The sequence below is a fragment of the Melopsittacus undulatus genome, chromosome 2 (genome assembly GCF_012275295.1).
Source record: "Melopsittacus undulatus isolate bMelUnd1 chromosome 2, bMelUnd1.mat.Z, whole genome shotgun sequence".
In the NCBI taxonomy this organism is placed as follows: domain Eukaryota; kingdom Metazoa; phylum Chordata; class Aves; order Psittaciformes; family Psittaculidae; genus Melopsittacus; species Melopsittacus undulatus.
The window spans coordinates 66,027,931-66,050,010 of NC_047528.1; the positions used below are offsets into that span (position 1 = coordinate 66,027,931).

Sequence of the window (22,080 nt, forward strand, 5' to 3'; positions counted from 1 at the left end):
CCTGGGTTCTCTTCCAAAGCTTCCTTCATACAGTAATCAGAACATGGGGGCAAGGTGTAGAACTAGATCTTGTCATAGTAGGAAGTCTCCCGGGGAAGCAATCCAGCAGGATTAGGAAGTAACAAAGCATGCTCTTTGAATGCTTTCTGCCTTCCCAGGTTTTTCGGTTCTGATTGCCCAAAACCCTCTTACTCTGAAGACTGATGTGATACGATGTGGTGATGACTGTGATGATGATGTGATATGATGATGACTGATGTGAGAAACAGACCTCGAGTTTCTGATGGGATTTTAAGTTTTAGAGGTGTTCTTTTCCTCTCCTTAGTGCTTGTTGTGTGATTTGGTTCGTCTTTCTTATGTAAAATAGGTCTTAGCAAGGGAAGAGAAGTAGCTCTGTCTCTCCATAACCCCAGGCACTTAAATGCATTTCTGCTATCACGTTGTGTTCAGTCTAGCTGAACTGATGCTGTACAGCAAAGTGCAGTGGCCTCTCAGTTAGGGGTAACATAGCTTTTACTGACTCTTTTTCCATCTGAAGAATCACTTTATGGCGCGTTCATTTGCTGTCCTTTTTCCCCCAGCTTTTCAGCACCCTTTGAAAAGCAGAATCAGAATTGAGCAGGTGAAGTTCAGGGGAGAGTTAAAGCCTGCGGGGAGCTTCATTACAAGATGCGGGCAGCATGCTGCGCGGCCCAGGCTGAGCGTCAGCATGAAGGTGAGCCTTCTCCAGGAGCTCAGCGAGACAGGGACGGAGTACTCAAGAAGAACCCTATTCAGCGGTACACCGACGGGAAACGCCTCCTCACGAAGGAGAAGCCGTCGGTCCCAGCACTAGTGCGGTGACCGGCTGCTGGCTATCTCCTGACCGTACCCCTCAAGTAAGGCAGGGCTTGCTGCCCGAGGGCTGCCGGAGGGGGCACGCTCCCAGCTGCCAGCGGCACGTCCCCCGCCCGCCTTCCCCTCCTGACGAGGCGCCGCTCGCCGCTCGCCGCCGGCCCAGAGCCGCTCCCTCAGCCCCAACGGCCACACGAAGGCACAGGGAGCGGCGTGCCCGGGAACCTGGCGGCAGCGGTGGGCTGCGGGGAGCCGGCTGTCAGCGGCGGCACGGAGCTCTCCTCCCTCCTCCGGCCGGCCTCTCCCCGCGGCATGGACCGCGGAGCGGCGCAGGCACCAATGGGAGCGATGAGTGCGGCCGGGAGCTGGATGTCCGCCGCTGTTGGACCTCGGCCGGACGAGCAGGACTGAGGCAGCGGGCCCGCCAGCCCGGCTGCGAGGAAGGGATGAGCGTCTGGGCGGGCGCAGCTCCGCCCAGCAGGTAGCCAGTGCCTCGGAGGCCGGGCCGTGTGTGACAGAGGGGGGGGGTCACATCTCTTTTGGTGTCGCCGCCCGGAGCGGCGGGTCCTGGCTCCGGCAGCGGCTCCGGCAGCGGCCCCGGCCCGGCCCTGCCCTGCCCAACTTTCCTCGGCGTGGCAAGAAATGTGCCGAGGCGCCGCCGAGCTGCTTTGACGTCTTGATCCTCCCAGAGAACTTAACAGGATCGCAAAGCCCTCCGAGCTGATTTCGCCGATGAGCCGGGCTTAGGGCGCGGGCCGCGGCCGGGATCCGCCCGCGGAGGGGCGGCCCTGCGGGCCCTGCCCCGCCGACCACGCCGGGCCGGGCCACCACGCCGGTGAGGGCCGCCGCAGGCCGGGAGCAGCGTCCGGGCCGGAGCAGCGTCAGGGAAAGGCAGAGCTGCTTCTTTATGTTGCTTGAGGATAAAGGCCCCGAAGCGCCGGACAGACAGGCAGTTTGTCAGCTGGGATGCTGAAGAGGAAAGCGTGGTAAGGTGAGTCTGAAGGAGTAGGCAGTAGTAAGCCGTTGTTTCTCTTATTCCCGTGAGAGTGGGATCATGTCCTGCATCAAACTTAAGTTCTTAACTCAAAAGATTGAAATGGGAACGTAACTTATGAGCTCTGTGTTTTGGGGTTTCGTTGTTTTTTTAGTTCTGTTTTTGTTTTTTCATTATTAGTGTTTTAAGAGTGTTAATTTGATTAATTGACACAGACATCCGTGTATCCACAGTTAAGTTGGATCAGGACACAAATCTGTCCAGAAGCAGGGCCTAGGGGAGTTACCCCACTCCTGTTGACTGAGGCTTAGCTTTACCAGTTTGATCTGCCTGTCTTTAACTTCTCTGCTGTCCATTGTACGAGCATCAGGTTGTCAAACCCTACATAAAGAAAATGCTAGCAAATGGTACAAGCTCAGTGAAAGGAAATAATTTTCCTGAGATTCCTGGTGCTCCTGCTGAATTGACCTTGTTTGTATCAATATGACATCTTTTGTAAAACTAGTGTAGTGGAAACCAGGCCATGGTGTGCCTAAGAATGTGCAAGATACGATAATGATAATAATCAGTGTTTCTTTCTAATGCACACTCCACTCACTTGCTAAGAGGCCAAGAGAAGACTAGGAAAATTGACATGAATATTACTTTAAGCCTCTGGAGAAATGATGGTAAATGTAAATGCTGGTACTTATTAGTAGTGGACAACTTTTACTATAATTTGTTTCCCAGATTCAGAGTTGTTACATTCAAAGCAAGTAGTAAAGGGGATATTGTATTTAAATCTGCAGTTTTCATTGTTACAAGTGAGTAGATTGTAGTTTCCGATGTTGCAGGCTTTGAAATATCAGGACTTAGCCTTCAGTTGGCACATTTGTGTTTTTTTGTCTCTGATATTTTTATGTCGTTTTCTTTGAATACGCATGCTGAAACCAGCTGGTTAGAAAAAGACATGCTGCAGATGATAATGGGAGTGTCAGGATGTCTAATCAGCAAGGGTAATCACAGAAAACAAGCAGTGAGCAACTTGAGGGAAGAGCACATCAGCTTTAAAGAAATTATACACCATCGTTCCATGTCAGCATCTCTCAGCTTTGCCTTCTGTATCTCTGTGCATCCCAACCGTTGTCATCCAATTTGTGCCCAGGCTCTGTCAATTTCAGTTCAGCACGTTATCCTGCTGTCTTCTACAGTGTTGCCGTCTCTTTTCATTAGCATCTCTTAAATCCTCTTTGATTGAATGCCTTGTTACTGCATGTGAAATGTGATATAAATTACTTCTCATGTGTTCCTTCCCTAGTCACGTGGGATGGCTATAATAGTTTACATTAAGTGGGTAGGGAGTGAATTTAAATGGGTAACATTCACATGTATGCACATGCATATATGTAAACATACTGAATATTTTATAGATAGTAATTCAGAAATGTAAACCTTCTGTCTCTTAGCTGTGTTCATGTCCTTGTTATGTTCATTTTTAAGATTTTTCCTGGCACATGAATGCACTGACAAATTATAAAATCATAGAATAGTTTGGGTTGGAAGGGATCTTCAAAGGTCATCTAGTCCAACCCCCATGTGATGAGCAGAGACATCTTCAACTATATCAGGTTGCGCAGAACCACATCCAGCCTGACCTTGAATGTCTCCAGGGGTGGCACATCATTTTAGACAGTGGTGACAGAAGTCTTGCACAGTGTTTATTTGCTGTGTAGAAACATGGATACCTGCATGATGTTAACCCATACTAGCAACAGAAACTACGGATGTGACTTGGTTGTGCACTCAACTGTAATCTGTAGTTTTACTGTGTTTTAATTTACGATGTTATGTTCAGTATACACAGCTAGATTCTCCTGAAGTTTCCAGTCTAAAAATGATACATTCATAGAAAATGGTCTGAAAACAAAAAAACTTAGAACCTTGAACTGTGTTAGCAATAGTTCATAGATACAGAAAGGAAACTCAATACAAATGATTCAACTTATTTAAAAGTTTCTTTTGCTGCTATACAATGCCAGGGACTCAACCATCAAATGGATGAAAGATAATCATACACATTTCATTATAAAACTATCAATGATACCTATATGAATATGCAGCAGTTATTAACGCCAGCTGGCACCTTGTGTATTTCTTTGACAGATCTTTAGTACTGTGTTTACTAAGCTATGCATGTAAATTATGTGCATTTTCAGGAGATACCAATGCCCACAGACTATGGGGCAGAGATGTAGCAGTGAGAAATGAAATTTGAGAAGTTTACTTATAAAAGTGGTCATAGGATGTAAGAGTTGTTGATTTAAACTATTATGCGTAATGATGCAGAAGGGTAAGGTGGTGCAGCCTGCTTATTATGTTTTCAACCCCTTGGGCTCGATCCAGTAGCTTTTATACAAAGCTGATTCCCATGAGAATGTGCTGGAGTTAATTCTGTAAGTTAGTTGATAAACCTCCAGATCACTGCAGAAGAAAGTTGTACCTCATCTTCAAATCACATAGTTGCCTAAAGATCCAGTATCCCACCTTTGATGTATGTTTGTTGCCTGTACTGCTTGATATATTGAAACTGTAGACTGAAACACATAACATACGCAGTGGTGCAGCTGAACCACAACTCTTACGAGGTGATGTAACAAGGATCATGTAGGTGGAGGTCAAATCCTAAAATAAATCCCAGAGACTTACCAGGGTTGAACCTGAGAGGCTCTGTGAGGATTTGGAATGTGTATTAACTAAAATGATGTAAATGATCCTATGCAGCTTATCACTGCTTCCACAGCAAGTAGCAAGATGTTGAAAGCCTCAAGAGTAACAGTGTATTACCCACCGCACAAATACAGAAGATCCATGATGAAATCATATGTAAGGTCACATTTTACTTTGTGACAGTGATACATATTTCACCTTGAAAAGCTGTTTTGTGAATTCTGTCACAGTTTCTGTCTGTAGTCCTTTTATTCTAAATAAGTAAGCTTTAAGACTGTTAAATGGTGGTATAAAGAGCTTGCTCTGCCATCATTACTTGACAACAACTATGTTTACTTCATATCAGAAATATTAATATTTGTTTGGTTAGCAATTTTGAATTAAGTTAGGGTGAGTTAACACATTCTACCCAACATTGCTAGAGCAGCCCAAATGTGAACTCTCAATGCTCTTGAGAGGGAGACCATAGTTTTTTGCTACCAAGCACATGCCAGATCATCTGAAAGCCAGCCCAAGGAAGCTGCTCAGAGGGGCCTTGACTGCAGTGGGTGCTGAAAACAGTTATTCCTGCTGCTGAAGGTGTATGTTCCCAGAACCCTGCAAACCCATGAGAAAGCAGGTCTGTTGGTAAGAGGTTCTGGAGAAAGGGGAAAAAATGTTTTTAGCATGTTTAATTTGAAGCAGACTTGAAAAGTGTCTCATTTTTGAGGTGGAACTCAAAAGCACAATGCAGTTTGCTGCAAATGGGTAAATAGACTTGAGAAACCAAGTTAATGCCTGTGAAAATAACTGGGTTATTTTCAGTCTCTGGTTTTAGCTTCAGTAATTTCATATTGGCTAGAGTATGTAGCTTCCTTCTCAGTGTCTTATTCCTAGATACCTGGTTTTCTGCCTGCTTTCTACAGGAAACCCACTGGATGCTACAGCCTCCTAAAATTTAGAGCCTTTGTTAAGTCTGGTTCTCAGTCTTTAACATTACAGTTACAAAGAGATAAGTAGAACCTGATTTTCAAAATTGAGAAATGCTTATGTGAGACTGATGTTTTTGTATGTTACTTGAACTCTTATTTGTTGTCAAACAACTGTCTCTCTTGGTAACACAGGTCTTTTATACCATACAGTGCATATAAAATAATGGCACAAAATGTCAGTTGCTACTGAATCCAAAAAGAAGAAGATGAAAGAGGACATAAACTATTTGCATTTGGAGCAGGGAGAGCTATCACTAATGTACAATTTGTAATATTTTTGGTAGGATACTACGTCTCCCTCATTCAGCTCTAGTTTCAGTCTCTGAAAGAATCGCTGAAAGGCAATTTTCTTGTGAGTGGAATTATTATTCATCTCTTTCATTGGTGGCCAGGAAATAAACAGTGAGAAAATACGTTAAAATTCTGCTTAAGTCGTTGGTAAAGATGCCAGTCTTTCAAGAGCTAGGATTGTTTCAGATAAGTTCTGTTTTGCTGTCTGGCACTGGAAGATTCTTCAGCCTGAGGCAGTTTTTGTTTTCCATAGTTGCAAGTTACCAAACTTATTGTACTTAAAGACAAGTCGCTTAGTTCTGGAAAACAAAAAATTATAAGGATACCTCAGTGATCCAGTTTGGTTGCCTAAAACCAGGTAACTGGATTCAGGCTCAGAGGACCATCTGCCAGAGCAGTGACTAATGGGTAACCCATGGGGAGGACCATGCTGGAGCAGATATCCAATGTGGAGGACCCCACAGTACAGCAAGTAGCTGTTTTCTGAAGGAAACTGCAAGACAGTGGAGAGAAACCATGCAGAAAGAGGTTTTCCTGACAGGAACTGTGGCCCATGGAGGACTCACGCTGGAGCAGATTTATCCTGAAGGACTTCAGCCCGTGGAATGGACTTACACTGAAGCAGTTTGTGACAGAGTGCAATTTGTGCAAAGGACCCGCACTGTAGCCGGGGAATGGTGTGGGGAGGAAGGAACAGCAGAGAGGAAACATTGTGGACTGACTGCAACCCTCGATATCCTGGGTGGGGTGGGGGAGTTGGGAATGTAGGAGTGAAGTTGGATCCAGGGAAAAAAAGAGGGAGGGAGGTGTTTTGTCTTTGTTTCTCACCTTCCAACTCTATTTTAATTGGTGATAAATGTAATTAATTTTCCCCAGTTTGAATGTGCTTTGCCTGTGTTGATAATTGGTAAGTGATCTTTATGTCTTTATCTGACCCATGAGCTTTCTCATCTTACTTTCTCTGCTGGACAGCTAAGGAGGGAGAGTGAGAGAATAGCCAGGTGGGTTTCTAAGGAGCCAACCAAGGCTAACCCACCACACTACTGTAAGAACTGTTTAAATACAAAGCTGAGCCTATACCCAGTTCCTAAAACTGTTTTCTGAACATCATCTCTCCATAGCAGTTTTAGAATTCTAGATCCCAGCTAGTTGGGGCTGTTTCTTTGTGGCCCTGTAAAGACTTTTTGGGAGACCTGTGCCACTGCAGCACTTTCCTGCTGGTTGACTCCTGATAGCCAGCCCCATGCTCTTTTAATGCTGCTCCATAGTCAGTCACTTGCCAGATTTTGGATCAGGCTTTGAAATGCTGATCTCCTCACTAGATCAGGAAACACATTTATCATTAGGAATCTTGGAGGCTTAGGACGAACAAGTGTTTCTTCTGTATCAGCCAGTAATTTGTCAGAATTCTGTGTGCTTCATGCTGGGCCAAACCGTGTTCAGAATGTTTCACCACCTTCACTGTTACCCAAATTACCTCTTTATTTATTTCTACCAGTCCTGTGTTCTGTCTCTTTCTACCACAGGTGGGCATGCACAGCACAATTTAACAGTGAACCTTCATCCACTCTCCCTACCTCTTTCCAAACATATATTAGTATATTTTATTGCTAATAGTATAGTTGTATTTCTGTGAGATTTTTACAGCCTCCTTTCCTCCAGTTTACTGCAGAGCAAGAGTTCAGACCACACTGTGGATTGAATTTTGATTTTGAGCTGAAATAATTGCAAGGGCTCTAAAATGAGCACAAATTTTGCCTCCATATTCTTACTGTATAGCTTCTTATTCTTTGCCTTTCTAGGGTGGGCAAGCCCCATTTTCTATGTCCTTAATCATTCTTTTTATGCATTTATTCTGCAGTATCTTTCTGCTTAAGAGAGGGACTAATAGTGTTCCAGATAATTTTCACTGTTGTTTCATGGAGCAGTTTTAGAATTTGCTGTGTCATTACCACTTTCCATGTATATGTTGCTAGCTATTATGTCAGCAAGCCTGCCCTGCACTGAGCAGGGCATTTCACTTAGCTATACATATGTAGTGTTCAGGTTTCCTTTCTGAGAGCTTCAGATGGTTAATTTGGAAGCACATGAGGCAGTAGGTTACATATTTTTCACCTGTATTCACTGATTTCCATTTGCTTACATTGCATGTTGCTTGCCGTCAAACTGAGAGATTGATCTAGTTGATGTGGGTCACCCTAAAGTTCCTTGCACTCATTTTATTTGTCCTGCCCATAGTACTTTTGCCATCCTGAGATCTTGTTTCACTGCTCTTTCTTTTTGTCATCATCATTAATGAGAAGTTTTTCTATGGAACCCTGAGGAATATTGTTCTTAAACTTCTGTAGCGGTAAAGGTTTAATTCCATTCTTGCTTTCTGCCTTCTAAGAAGCTAGTTTTTTTTTATCCAAAATAGTGTTTGGTTTTATGTATCATATCCTATGACTTGTTTCATTTGTTTAGTGGCATAGCTTTTGGAAGTCTACTTAAGTTATACAAGTGTTTCCTGTATTCAGTGCTCCAGTGGCATACTTGAACCATTCCAGGAGATTTGGGCTATCTAATTCTAGTATCTATTAGTAGTGTCTAATTCCAAACTAGTATAATTTCAGGAAGTCAGTAACAGTGAAAAAAAACCTATTTCATTTTGAAGTTTAAAGAAATACTGTACTTCACGTTTTTTAACCAAACTTTCAGAAATGGTTGGAGAACTGTCAGGCCTGGAAATTCATGTCACACCTACAGTGTTTGAAATATAGACAGGCATCGTTCATTACTCTCCATGTTCAGAAGCAATGTGTCTTTTCAGGGAGATAATACATGTTGTTAGTAGCTAGTTATCTACATCATCCCTAGGTTTTAGAAGGTTTTTATTATCTCAAGCTTTCATTGTTTAAACAGTGTTTGATTTTCTTGGAGGTTATAAACCAGGTGACCCTTGTCTAAGAACTGCAGTAGACAGACATCAATCTGATTATGGATCACCAGAACTGATGACAGGGTTATTGTTGTGTTAGATGGTGGAACTACTCAAGATCTTAACTCAGTACTAACTCTGTGCTGGAAATACATATTTAGGAAAACTTATTATGAATCATTCTTCTTTGTCCACCATCGAGTTTTTGAAACCTTGAACTAGAATAAAGTGGAAGTTTAATAGGGATACATGGGGAATACATGGCAACTCCTCTCACCTTCCTGCAGTGTGGTAGAGAATTGTATTGTGATTATGAAAAACTCAATGAAATTATTTTGTTGAGCTTTAAAGGAGAGCAGGTTCTATACAGAGCAGTAAAATCCAAGCAGCTTATGCCATACTCTTGAAAGTTATCTTTTGTGATACTTGGTATAGCTCAAAGCAGTGGAAATTAAATAGGCAGCAAGAGCAACAATCAGTAGGAAGGAACAATTTGCTGCTGTGCCTTACTTTCTGTATATGCATAGCGGTTTGTCCCCAAGAAGCATGCTGCACTGTTTTTAACTCAAGTGTCTGTGACAGCAGGGCTACTTGTAGTTCTGTTATCAGTTCACGTCTTGGAACCTGGGCAGAGAGACAGAGTGTAAATTGTAGGCTACTTTTGCAGATTTTGGTAAGCTGAACTTTGAAGAAATCAGTAACAACAGAAGGAAAAACATGTTTTCTTTTTACCTTGAGTTATGTTCAAATTACCATATGAGAAACAGGAGTTACCTTAATACTGTCTATTACAACAAAATAAATGTCCTAATCACCAAAGCACTATTGCATGTCATCTATCTAATTCTGTGTTACGGTATGTATAGAAGCACAACTCTCTATGTAGCAGAAGCAGTAATAAAAACTAATATTACTAAATAGAACTAAATAATAACTAAATATAACAAAAAAAAGATGACAATTTTTCCTAGAGATGAGATACCTTTGGCACATACCTATTTTGAAACCTATTCATTTGACTGTTTATTAATAGCAACGTTTGTCTCTTAAAGGCTGAATAATTTTAAAAGACATGCTCATTGATTTATAATGGATATACATTAAGATACATATAAATAATTTGGCAGATGTTTTTTGAACAAAGTTCTACTGTTAACATTTTATACATATGTTTTCAGTTATGTTTTTAGCATGTCATCTGCACTTTAAGAATTAATTGTTCTGAGTAAGCACTCAAATCTGAGAGCTGTTTGAAAGATCTCTCTTTGGTTTTTTATGTCAATGTGTAATAGAAATGCCCACTTTTTCCCCAGTAATACATAAGTTAACCAGTATGTACAGGGCGCAGCTTAAGGTGAGACATAATTCTACACCAGTTGACCTACACTAAGGCAAAATGGGAAATAATAATGGGAAATACTAATCAGATATTTGGGTGTTAAATGTCTAAGGGCTGTTCCTACACTAATTTCATTTGTTCAGGATAAGAAAAAATGAATTAATGTATTTTCTATTTTGATATATGTTAAATTATTTTAAAAGTTGTGTATGCTTCCTTTTAGTTCTCTGGGAAATGCATGGAGGGTAATTCAGGTATGTGTTTTTTAAGAAACTGGATGCATAACGTAGTCATGGATTATGAACTTTGCTTCAGAAATAATTCAGAGCAGAATGTTAACTTCTGTAAGGTTTGCATTTCATTTGCTGAACGAGACATATTGTATGGTCAGTGAGACAGAGGATTACAGGTGAAAACAGGACAGCAGATGGTGTGAGGTCACTGAGTGATCCAAGAGAATTTCACTCTAGTCGTATCTCAAACAAAAATGATTTCTGAATGGAGTTTCAAAACCTAAAAACATTTTTCAAAATTCAAAGCTTTCACTGAGTCTTTCAGTCTCTCGTTTTTAAGACGCTTGTCTTGAGTCTTAGAACCTGTTTTGCAGATGATAGATGTGAAATGAATTTGGTAAGCCACTGCAGACCAAATCTGGAAAGGAATTTGGGTCAACTTCCTAAATCTTATAGGAGATGGGCTACTAAATACCTTAACAGAGCTTGTCTTTAAGCAGCATAATAAAAATGACATATGGAAATAAATGGGAAAAAAAACCCTAGTATGTGTTTTGTGCAGAGCTTAGATAATACAGAATTAATCAGTGGCATATGTTAAGCTGACGGATACATTTCATTAATTATCTGCTTAGTTAATATGTATTTTTTGAATAAAAAAGGAATCATAAAATAGGTAAAATTAGCACAAAGGGATCAACTTAAAGTGGAATTGGTTGTCCTAGCACATGTATTACCTGACTTTTTTTCAGTTGGCTTTCTAATGGAAACCTTCTTTTAATGAGATTTTAAATGCAATTGCACTGTGGATAATAGGTATGATAGTGCAGGTATTCAGAAAGCCAAGAAACTAAAAATAATAGTGTCATGCAACCCTTTTCTTTGTTCATGATGAATTTTGTTATACTTTTACTAGCACATTTTTCTTACTAGTGCAAATACATCAAGGAGCAGGTATCATACTGTGTGTGTAAATATCACTGTCTAGTCTTCAAATGCTTGAAATTGCTTTTTGCTGTTCCACTGTTTTAATAAATCACTCTTTTAAAGTACTGAGCACATCTCTTTTGCAAACTTCACAAAATGTTTTTTTCTTCCCTGTTTCAGCTGTCGTTTGGATGTTGATATGTAAAGCAAAATGGCAAAAATCAACACCCAGCACTCCTACCCTGGTATGCACAGGCTGTCTGTCAGAACTACTGATGAGGATGTTGCCAGGATTGAAAATGGCTGCATCAGGTAATATATTCCTTTCATCAAAGTCAAGAGGACAGATTGCTGCATAGTTTGTGGTGTTGCACTAGCTCTGCATTGTGGGAGTGTTACATCATGGTATTGTTGACCCAGTGCACTTAACTGACTTACCAGTGTATATCCAAAGTAGAGAAGATACAGCAATGGGAAGGTTGTCATGACTTCCAGTTTTGGAATCTGTATTACCTCAGGAATAAAGACCATTTTTACAGCATTGGAAATTACACCAACTCATTAAGGAGAAAACTTTCTGAAGTCACCATGCCGATAAGCAGGGTCTGTGCTTCCCCACAGAGACTCCGGAATTTGGAGAAAAAAGGATTCTCCCAGTGCCATGCAGTGAAAAGCCTTCAATTGTTTTTTAAAGGTAGCTTCTACAGTTTGCCTAATTCCTGTGATAGGGACCATCTGTGGTGTATAAAGAATAACATTTTCTTACTGGATTTTCAGAGTATCTCTGTGTGGTGGACCTGTAACAGTTCTTTTACCTTCATCTTCCTCTATTTTGATAGTTTTAATGTGGCTGTTTAAAATATGCCACTGAGCTTGCACTTAGATTTTATGTAGTACTAGTCATTTGTCTAGTCTAAGCAAACCTTGTTGGGCCTGCAGGGAAGTGTACAGCACCTATACAGACTGGAAAAAGTGTTCTGCTTTTGGCTTGTTACGGTCAACCACTTCTGCTGTGTGGACCTTGTCAGACTCTTGCTGTTCAAATGTGTACCCAGACTAGAGCACTCAGAATCCCACTGGACTGATAGGAGTGCCTCGGTTCCTGTGTTATTATAATTTTGTATTGCATGCCTCTAGCATATAATATAGGTGGGATCCGTGTCTTGTTTGGACATGGAATCATAGAATAGTTAGGGTTGGAAAGGACCTTAAGATCATCTAGTTCCAACTCCTTGCCATGAGCAGGGACATCTCACACTAGATCATGTTGCCCAAGTCTCTGTCCAGCCTGGCCTTGAACACTGCCAGGGATGGAGCATTTACCAGTTTTTTGGGCAACCTGTTCCAGCGCCTCACCACCCTCACAGGGAAGAAATTCATCCTTATATCTAACCTGAAATTTCCCTGTGTAAGTTCAAAGGTCCTTGTTTAAGGTCCTTTTTTTCCTTTCTACTTTGCTTACAAGATAGCTTCTGTCATGTAGGTGTACCTACACTAGTGAAAATGGTTTTATCTTGCACAGTATGGCTTGCTTGAATTAGCTATACCACCCCATGGTCTCCTTAGGGAGATTTGTAAGAGCTGTGTCCCTTTGTGTCCCTTTGTCTCTGTTTACAGTCATATCTCAGGAACCAGAAAAAGCAGATCAAAATGTTAATACAGCCTCTTTGTATCCTTTTTTAAATGTCTTTTTTTGTAGAGGATATAAGTGATCGGCAGCTCACAGAATGGCATTACTGTCAGGGATCTGAGAGTGTGGTAATAAAGGTTTAAATGTAGAATTAAATCACTGCAGTCATCTGCAGTTTCAGAGGCAATGATTTGCTTATGACAGATAGAGGGAATGAAATATGAATCACACTTTATCATCATGATGATGGTCTTGAAGAGTAATTTATTTAAAAGGAAGTTTGCTGTTAGCAGTATTAACTACAGTTCATAGATGAGTAAAAAGCTACAGTCTTACTCTGCAAGAGATATATTTAAAGTTTTTTGTATTGCTGAAGTGGTTTCTAGTAAGTGTATACAATACCTTTTTAATACCACTCAAAGAATTTTGATACACATCTTTTTAATTTGGGTTTGTTTTAGAATATGTCTGTATCAAAAGACAGATCAAAGCCAGAATTTTAGCTATTTTTTGACTTGTAACGAGATACAAATATAGACATTGGGAAAAAAAAAACCAAACCAGTTTTCTAGAGTAGCAGCATTTCTCCTTTACCTTTATCTTCCTCCAACTTCTTGTTGGCTATAGTTCAACAAAGCAATTAAGCACACTACTTAGTTCTCATTAAAGTCAGTGGATGTTAAATTTATGCTTAATGCTAAGTATATGCTTAAGTATTATCTGCGGAATGAAGTATTATCAAGGAAAAACATTCACTGCAACAGTTAACATAAAACTACTAGTGCTCTTTAAACTGTCATTCTCAACTAGGCTGAAGTAGGTGATTCATTAGCCCACATTTTTACAGTGCAGTGTGCTATAAAATTAGTCCATTTTGTTAAAACAAAACCCAGCATAACAAAAGGTATCTCGTGAGTCTTTGTTTTTAAAATCCAGCCTTTGTATAGCAACACCTCAAATAGGACCGGCAGCCCATTAGCTTGTAGACACAGGTTATCTATCTAAAAATCAGAAGAAGGATTCAGCTGTACCTTGTTGACATCTGTATTTCAGTGTGAATGAATTGAATGTGAGCAGATGTTTTAAGTTCCTACTGTCATCAGTGGAGATGTAGTCAGTACTAATAGTGGCACTTGGAGAACTGTTCAGCTTACCCTGAAGCTCAATAGCTCTTCAGGCTTTTTGGCTCTGTTGATTATGAGAAGTATTTGGTTGCCTAAAATAGGCATCTAAAACTGTTTGATACATGATAGAGTACCTGAAGCATTTTGCTAGGGCTAGTGGATTTGATGTGAGACCAGTGTGTTCTGGAGGGGTCAGATAAAGTATTTTGAGGTATTCCAAATGGTACTAGACTCCTATATTGAGGCAACTGAATCAAGCTCTAAGATGGCAATTGACTATAATAGGAACTTAGATGCTCAGCTTATATTAGACACCCTAATAAACGTCACTGCCAAATGGAGTCAAATCCTGCACTTCTGGCTCATAGTTGTTATTCAAAAGGGCTTCAGCATTTCCTGTTTAACTGATCAGAACTTCAAAGCAATTGCTACTGAATGAAAAGTCTGGATTATTTGAGTGCATTTTAGGTGAAAATAGTCTTCTAGTGTTTCTAGAGGTAAATAAGGCAAGGCAAGGGATGGGTACAGAATAGATGCTGGTTTAAATATCCTTCCCAGAGCTTACTTCTCAGTGCTACAAAAGCTAGGAATAAATTGGGCGTTAGAGAGCTGAAGAGGCATAGAGTAGGAACCTCAGTGTTAGGGAGTTTTCTCTAAGATACGGTGGTGTTGCTACCCCCAGGGAACTAAAATATTTTTCAGCATAAGTGGAGGAAGCACAATCGTCTGCTCATGTTTCTGCTTTGTAACCTGCTCTCTATTTTGTGGCATACTGTATTTCCTCTTCTCATGTTGATTTCAGACTGTGTAACAACCTTGGGTAGTAATGGCAATGGTTACTGTTTGGCAAACATGCTAATGGAATCCAGAGGGGAATGCATCTGTCTTTGTGAAAATAAAGTAAACACTATGCCACATGCACTGAGGGTGTTACATTCAAAGCCCCATCTGTAACTGTACCTCTGCATCAATATAAAGCCAACTGACAAATAAAGTCACTTGTATTATCTGAACAGGGTGCAGGAAAGTCATGACTGTGTGACTTTTATAATAGGGAGTTATAATGGAAGGAAGAGTTCATTTTAGATTTACTTTTTGATTTGCATTTGTGTGAAATGAAGTGGAATGGGTTCGTAACTGCTGTATAATATTGAACAGGAGCTTTCATAAGACTTGCCTGTCAGAGTCCTGTGTGCATTTTTTTCTGGTCCTGTTGCAAATATACATAAGCTGTATTTGCAGAAGTGAAATACAAGCACTTTAGTACTGTTTCCACAAAATGATTTTGGTTTTACCAAGTGGTATATGCATGTTATTCATATACTTTTTTTATGAGATAAACCTGAATTTAATTACAAATGGTTATATTTAGTTATAACATAAGCCTAGTTGTAGAAATTCTTGGCGCACATATAGAATAATCAGAAGATTCTTTTCAAAAACAGTCAAGCAACCAAAATAAAAATATAAAGATTTCACTACAGAATTCCTACAGAATATAAATTTTTCAGTGAGTGTGTGTGACCAGAGAGTAATTTAAGTAATTTGAAATTTTTAATTGGTTTCATAGGAGTCTAGATCAGATTGGAAGATGTTCATATCAGGTCACATTAAGCATGCAGTTTTCTTTCACCTAGATGAAAACATTTCTTCAACTTACTTCTAGCTCTGGACACCGAAGGCCATGCCCTGGATGGAAAACATTGGGTTTTAGATGGTAGTATAACTTTGTAGTTACAGCTAGCAGGAGGACAGAGAGTTGGTAAACTTTCAAGGTTACAGACATAAAAAGTATGATAAGCCTGTGTAGGTACAGTGGAGCACAGCTGAGGATTATAGAGTTGATGATCATGCACACAAAGCTCTTAACAGATGATGTACTTAGCAAGTATGACTGTGCTGATAAGTGGAGCTAGTAGAACAGTATTACTTTTGGTACCTGATCTAGCTTGTTTAGAACTCACGCAGCTATCTGCATGATTCTGCATTGCCTTCCTGCGCATTTACCCAAAATGAGCTGAGCTTTTAATTGTTAGCCTTTTATTTATTGTCAGCAGGTGCCCCAGCACAGTCAGTAAGAAAGGAGACAGGCACTGCTTTCTTTTACAAAAGTTTACAGAAAGAAATATGAGGATATTTAACAGTGCATTTTGGATAGCAATTTTCAGCTGCTTCTTGGAGGGTAACCAGCACAGTCATATCAAAATAGAACATCACATGGTGTACGTTTTATTACGATATGCCTATACGGGCTAATAAAAATGAAATAAATCTCCCTCTGAGACTTTAGATTGGACTAATTTCCTGTGTAGAGTTTTCTTAGACTGATAAAGAATGCATTCTGATAATCTTTTTTTGTATTTTAGGTTCTACTTGAATACTTGAATAAAATACTAGAGTACTTTAATGCATATTTACTTTGTTTTCAGTATTATTGTTCACTTATTTATTTTCTGACCCTTATAATTAACAACTTATATTTAGGGTAAATTATAACTATTTAATGTACAGTCACTAAAAGCAGTTGAATTACTGCATCTGAGGTGCTCCTCATTATTGGAGTCACTGATTGAACACAGACTTTGAATCCATTCAAATATGAAATAAAAAATTCTGGCTTAAGTATCCAAGAAAGCCTGTCTGTTTCTGCAAAATACTTTCTTTTTTTTCACATCTGAAGTGTGACACTCAAAATTATTTTCAAAGAACTTGAACTATCTTCTTTTAAAAATATATTTTCAGGACTCAAAAGCAGTAATAATTGGTAAGTGAGCACAGAAGTAGCAATATTAGAATTTACTGCTAAGATCACACAAAATGTGTATTTTTCTGTAAAAAGGAATAGAAGCACTTAAAACCAGCTGTAACAGTGCAGTCTACAAGAATGACTAGTTCAGTATCCTTGCTTCAGCAGGGCTGTAGGCAGATGCTTTAGGAAAAAGAAAAAAACAAGTGGGCAAAATGCAAGTATCTGGAGCATGCTTCCCTCTAATACTGTTCCAGCATCCAGCTCAGGAGATTTCTTGAGCTGAATGCAGACTCTGTGTATCTGGTAATCCAAATGGATTTCTGTTCCATCAGTTTGTTCATTCTCCCCTAGAAGCCATGTTAACTTTGACATTCACAATATTCTCAGCACCCACAAAATAAACTAGGTTATAAAATTGTCAGTACTAAGCAGTATCTATTTGTGTTTTCTTATTAGAATAGAAGAAGATAACAGTTGGCAAGTTGAGAATTCTGAGACTCCAATGATATACCTCCTGTAGCATGGTTCTTTGTGTAGAAATAATAAAGTTTTAATTCTCTGTCAGTTTCTCAGCCATGAGTACATACAAAACTCAGCTGTTAATTATCCTTTTGTGGGCCTTCAAAATGTTGTTGCCAGTTCTTATGAAGATACTGCAAAGTATCATTATAGTCAGTGTTTTCCTGGCCATACAGATTAACAGGCTCATGTGAGAGTTCTTGTTTGCATTACAAAGGCAGAAAAAGTGATCCTTAATGGATGTGATGAAGTTTCATAAAAGTAAATACCGAAGAATTAAAAAGGCAGAGAAAACCCCAAGGGTCTTATACAAAAATACCTGGTAATGTCCAGGTTCCATTGAAGTAAATTTCAAAACTCCGTTATTGAAAGATAAGGCTAAAATCTAATGTCCTTTTCTCAAATGTTAATTATTTTGGTGCCAATAAGTAGTCTTACAATGATGGGAACTCACAGGAGTTGGCATGACACTGCATGTGGCATGACACTGCAAGTAGCTTAACTTTAAAATCACTGTGCAGTTGAGTGCAACTGGGCTGTTTACAGTGTTTTTCATGTGTGGCAAATGGCCTCATGTCATTGCTGCTCTGAGGTTCTGTAGCCTGTTTTGCTATGTCATAAGTGAGGTGTCTGTTAATGAAGTGAGCAGCATTAGGCCTGCAGCTGTGCAGCTGGCTGGTAAGGACAGCAGTGGCGGTGCTCAGGACTAACTACTGTAAAATCACCATGTTGCCTTACAGTCCAAGCTGGAGTGAAAGCAAAAGGAGATGTGCATTTGCTTTGACTCACAAATAGGAACTGGACTGGTACAAATTCCAGAATGTTAATCCCCAAAAATGTCTAGGAGAACGACACTGAAAAAAAGCAGTGGGCAGTCACTTTAAAGCCCCCAGGGATAAACTCCATGAGTTTGCTGGAATGGATGGTAGAGCCTCCACTGACTTCATTTCATGTTGGATGGCTCCAGGGAAGTAGAAATACAGGCTTAGCTCTATGTTTGTCAAAGGTATGCTGTATTACTAGGAAGAGGATATTTTGTTGCATTGCTTCCTGATGTAGAGGTGGAAAGAATCAGGTGGGGGGCAGTCTGCTGTATTATTATGCTGAAATTATAAAAAAAATAATAATCTGCTTTTGCAGAACCCATTCACTGTGTGAGGATGTGTCTTCAGAACTGCAGAGAGTCATTTCTGTGGGGGGAAGACATGCATCTGAGTCCCGGACGAGCTCATTCGCAGGCAGGGGAGCAATGGCAAGGTAATATGCTAATATAGTTTCTAGCATTAAATGTAACTTGTTGAAAGAGATTGATCACAATTTGGAGGCAAAGTAAGAAGAACCATCACTTTCCAAAGAAAGTGGATGCAATCCATCTGAAGAAAGACTAAAAAGTAACAGAAGCTGCTTTTGACCTTGATTCTGAGCTCATCACTTACTCATTCCTAATAAAAACCTTAGAATCCTTGAGATGCTGAATGAGCTCACACAGGTGAGTCTGAATGCAAAGAAGTAAAGCATTTTTTACATTATCAGATCTAAAATATACTGAATGCTGAGGAAATGAATGATGTGAGGCTGGTCTGTATGGTTTCCTTTGAACTTGGACAGAAAACATTGTTGGGATATGTAATGTGAATTTGTGGCTAGAGAAAAAGATTATATAAAGATACAGTGATAAATTAATTATGTTATATAATCTAATTCTGTCAGTCTAGGATTCCCCTATTATCACATAATGTCAGAAGCTTGTCAGAAGTCAACTACCTTACTCCAACTACTTTGTTTGCCCCCACTTGGAAAGAATATTCTGTTGCTTCTGCTTCTCACTGATGTGTGAGGTACTTTCCTGATCCACTGGAAAAGGTGATGTGTGAAATTGCTGGAAGTGACTGGTTTCATGCAGTTAATCCCCCAAGTTTAATTTTGTGGCAGGTGGAGAACTGGAGAAAAATCCTCCAGTGCTACTCTTTGTGGGGACAATTTAAGCCATCTGATGATCTTGTCTGGTTCAGTCAATGTTGTATGTCTGTTCCATGCAGGCTATCACGATTTGTTGTATCTGTGAGGTCATGGGCTACAAGACATATGCACCATGAAGACCAAAGACCTGATGCTTTCTTAGAACGTATCCGAGGGCCAGAGTTCATAGAGGTGTCCACTCGGCAAAGTAATATCCGTGCCTTTCTGGGCATCCGTGAACAGCCTGGGGGAGTAAACGGGTAAGAAGATGGTTTATACTTTAAACAAAGACATCCAAGGTTATGGTATTTTCTTGGTGATTAGGATGTAAGTTTTATTTTAAGAAGAGGATAAGAAGCTTAGCACGGGAGCTAACAGAGTATCTAATGCTGCCCAGGAATCTTCACATAACTCAAGTATAAAGGCTTTCAGCACACTTTCTCTTCCCCCCTCAAATGCACTGTAGCAAGAATGGGTTCTCAGAACTGGAATTTAATGATATGCTATCTATGCAACTTGATGTTGCTAAACTCCTCTCCACTAAGGATGAATGCATTTCTATTTGATAAATCTAATTGAAGAATGCTAATTGTGGCTTTTTAGGACATTATCTTCAAGTGTTAGGAAGCTCCAAACCAGCAGCTGGCAAAATGTGCCATTGCTTTGTAACACCTACTCAGGAGTTCAGCTGTTAACATTATAGAAGGCTTCTGATGCAGAAATGAGAAAATCTTCTGGCTGCCGACTTAATATAGTGGCACATACTCATTAGTATGTGCTAATTAGCACACACTCATTAGCACATTGGCACTTACATAGTCCTTGGAATAGAAGGCAGGTTCAGTCTTAATCTTAAAATTTCTCCAGTAAAGCAGCTGAGGCTTGGAAGAGAAAATTTTGTGTTTGCCATCTTCTGATTTGATGAATTCTCATTACTTTATAAATATATGTTTTAAATTTAACTCCAACTAAAAGGGGAAAATGAAGTCCCAAGACAAGAGCTGACTTTCTGTTTGGCATTATGCTTTGAGGCATAGACTCCCATATTTTTTTGCACAGCTGAAGATTGGTAGGCAAGCAAGTAATAAGTTTATTTGTTTCAAAATCTCAGCTAGTAATTCAGATTAAAGCAAGAACCTTTGAAGGGCTTTGCGTGATACACGTTACCTTAATCTGTTGTCACCCAGCTTAGCCTTACTATCTTCACTTATCTACTCCTTAGAAAATTAGCCCAAAGGCACATTTTATTGAATTAGCCAGATTGTTGTCTTATTTTTTCAGTTGTCTGGGTCAGTAGCAACTGCAGATTCAGAGTAGTTAGAAATGACAGCATTGATCATGGACCAACAAACCTCTGCATAAGGCTGTTAGGAGGAATGAATTTGAGAGTATCCATCCTTGCCTTCTGCATTTTACACTGTCGCCAAGTGACAGTAACTTCACAGCAGTGGTAGGTATGCTTGTTACTTATCCATGAGCCTTGAAAGTGCATCTGTGGGGAAGACTTGAAAGGATTGAAGAAAGCTTAAAATAATGGCCAAATGAGTACAGGGCTAAAAATTGTGAGAATACATGTTGCCATGTACTTGTATGCCTGAGAACAAGCTTCAGACATCATTTGTGGTCACAAATGTGTATGCCAAGCACATGGTAAAAAGAAACTGGTGCCTTGAAATACTTATGCAAAGGGGCTTATCGTGGCAAAGTTGACCTTTCTAATCTCATCAGTGCAGATGTGAGAAGCTAGTAAGTCAGTCTCTCATGTCAGGAAACACGTGTATGAAATACCAATAGTCTTTACACTCTTTAATGTGTTTTATTTAACTTGCTGCAGCCGCTGGCCCTTGGCCAGGTTTAATGTCAACTATAGCAACAACACTAATGAAGAGTAAGTACTGATAACTTCCAAACCCCTTTAGACTACTAGCTCCTTCTCTTTTTCCCTTTCCAGCCTAGTAACATTTGTAGTATAAATTCCTTATCTCTTCCTAAGTCTTTCCTAAGAATATAGTTTGATTATGAAGAAAGACCTAGTTTTCTTTGAATGAAAAGCATCCTTTGTGTCCCTGTGAACTTCTTTTTGTCTGAAGTTACCCTTACCTCTCAAGGAGTGAATTTGATTAAGCATTTAGTCCCTACCTCCTCTAGTTCAGCTGGCTGATTTTACTGCATTGCCAATTGGTTTATTAATTATTCAGTTTTTAAATGAGATGCGTGTATTAGTTTTCTAATAGTGGATTTTCTCTTTTAACATACTAGTCCCTTCTTGCAAATCAAGTGCCCCAAAAATTTCAGGTTGTCAAATGAGAAGTGGATACTGATCGGGGTACCAAGAAAACACTCAATGTGTACAGTCTAAATGGAAACTAAGCATCTTTTTAAAATGTGTGTTTCAGTTCAACAGATGTTGTTGGTGTAGATGTAAAGAGATTGACAGGCAACATAACCAGGCTTGCATTGCAACAGAAGCTCTGACAGAAGCTTGCTATCCTTTGGAGTTTATTTTATATATTTGACAAGATATTTCACTGTGTTACACCAAAGAGAAATCTCTTGAATGAAGAACTCTAATTTAACATCACTCAACACCAATGTTTGTTGCATGTCTTATACCACAGCTGTCTGAGGACTCATCTGCTCTGTAGCATCCAGCAGCAGATCTGTTCTCAGTCATGATAGTTTTTTTCTTTTTTTATTGCTTTCCAGATGAAAACAAAAATTAAAAATAATCATGATAGTTTCTGATTATGTCAGAAAAACTTAAAGGAAACTCTTGGTTTTCTCTACAGATAGTTCCATCACAGGCTAGTTCGAACTGTGCATTGAAATGATGCTGCAAATCCAAAAAATGGTTGTGCGTATACCTGAACAAGAGGTCTTCTTGCTC

The 22,080-nt window shown here is 39.7% G+C and overlaps 1 protein-coding gene across 1 annotated transcript in view; it reads left to right on the plus strand.

The window, feature by feature from the left end:
• Positions 1-1,747: 1,747 nt before the first annotated feature.
• Positions 1,748-22,080, plus strand: part of CNGA3 (cyclic nucleotide gated channel subunit alpha 3) — a 32,861-nt gene continuing 12,528 nt past the window's right edge. The window contains exons 1-5 of the mRNA XM_005151389.3: positions 1,748-1,825; positions 10,276-10,306; positions 11,393-11,524; positions 18,375-18,491; positions 19,274-19,453. Of these exons, the coding sequence (XP_005151446.2) occupies positions 11,424-11,524; positions 18,375-18,491; positions 19,274-19,453 (398 nt within the window). The 5' untranslated portion in view covers positions 1,748-1,825; positions 10,276-10,306; positions 11,393-11,423. The remainder of the gene's footprint in view (positions 1,826-10,275; positions 10,307-11,392; positions 11,525-18,374; positions 18,492-19,273; positions 19,454-22,080) is intronic.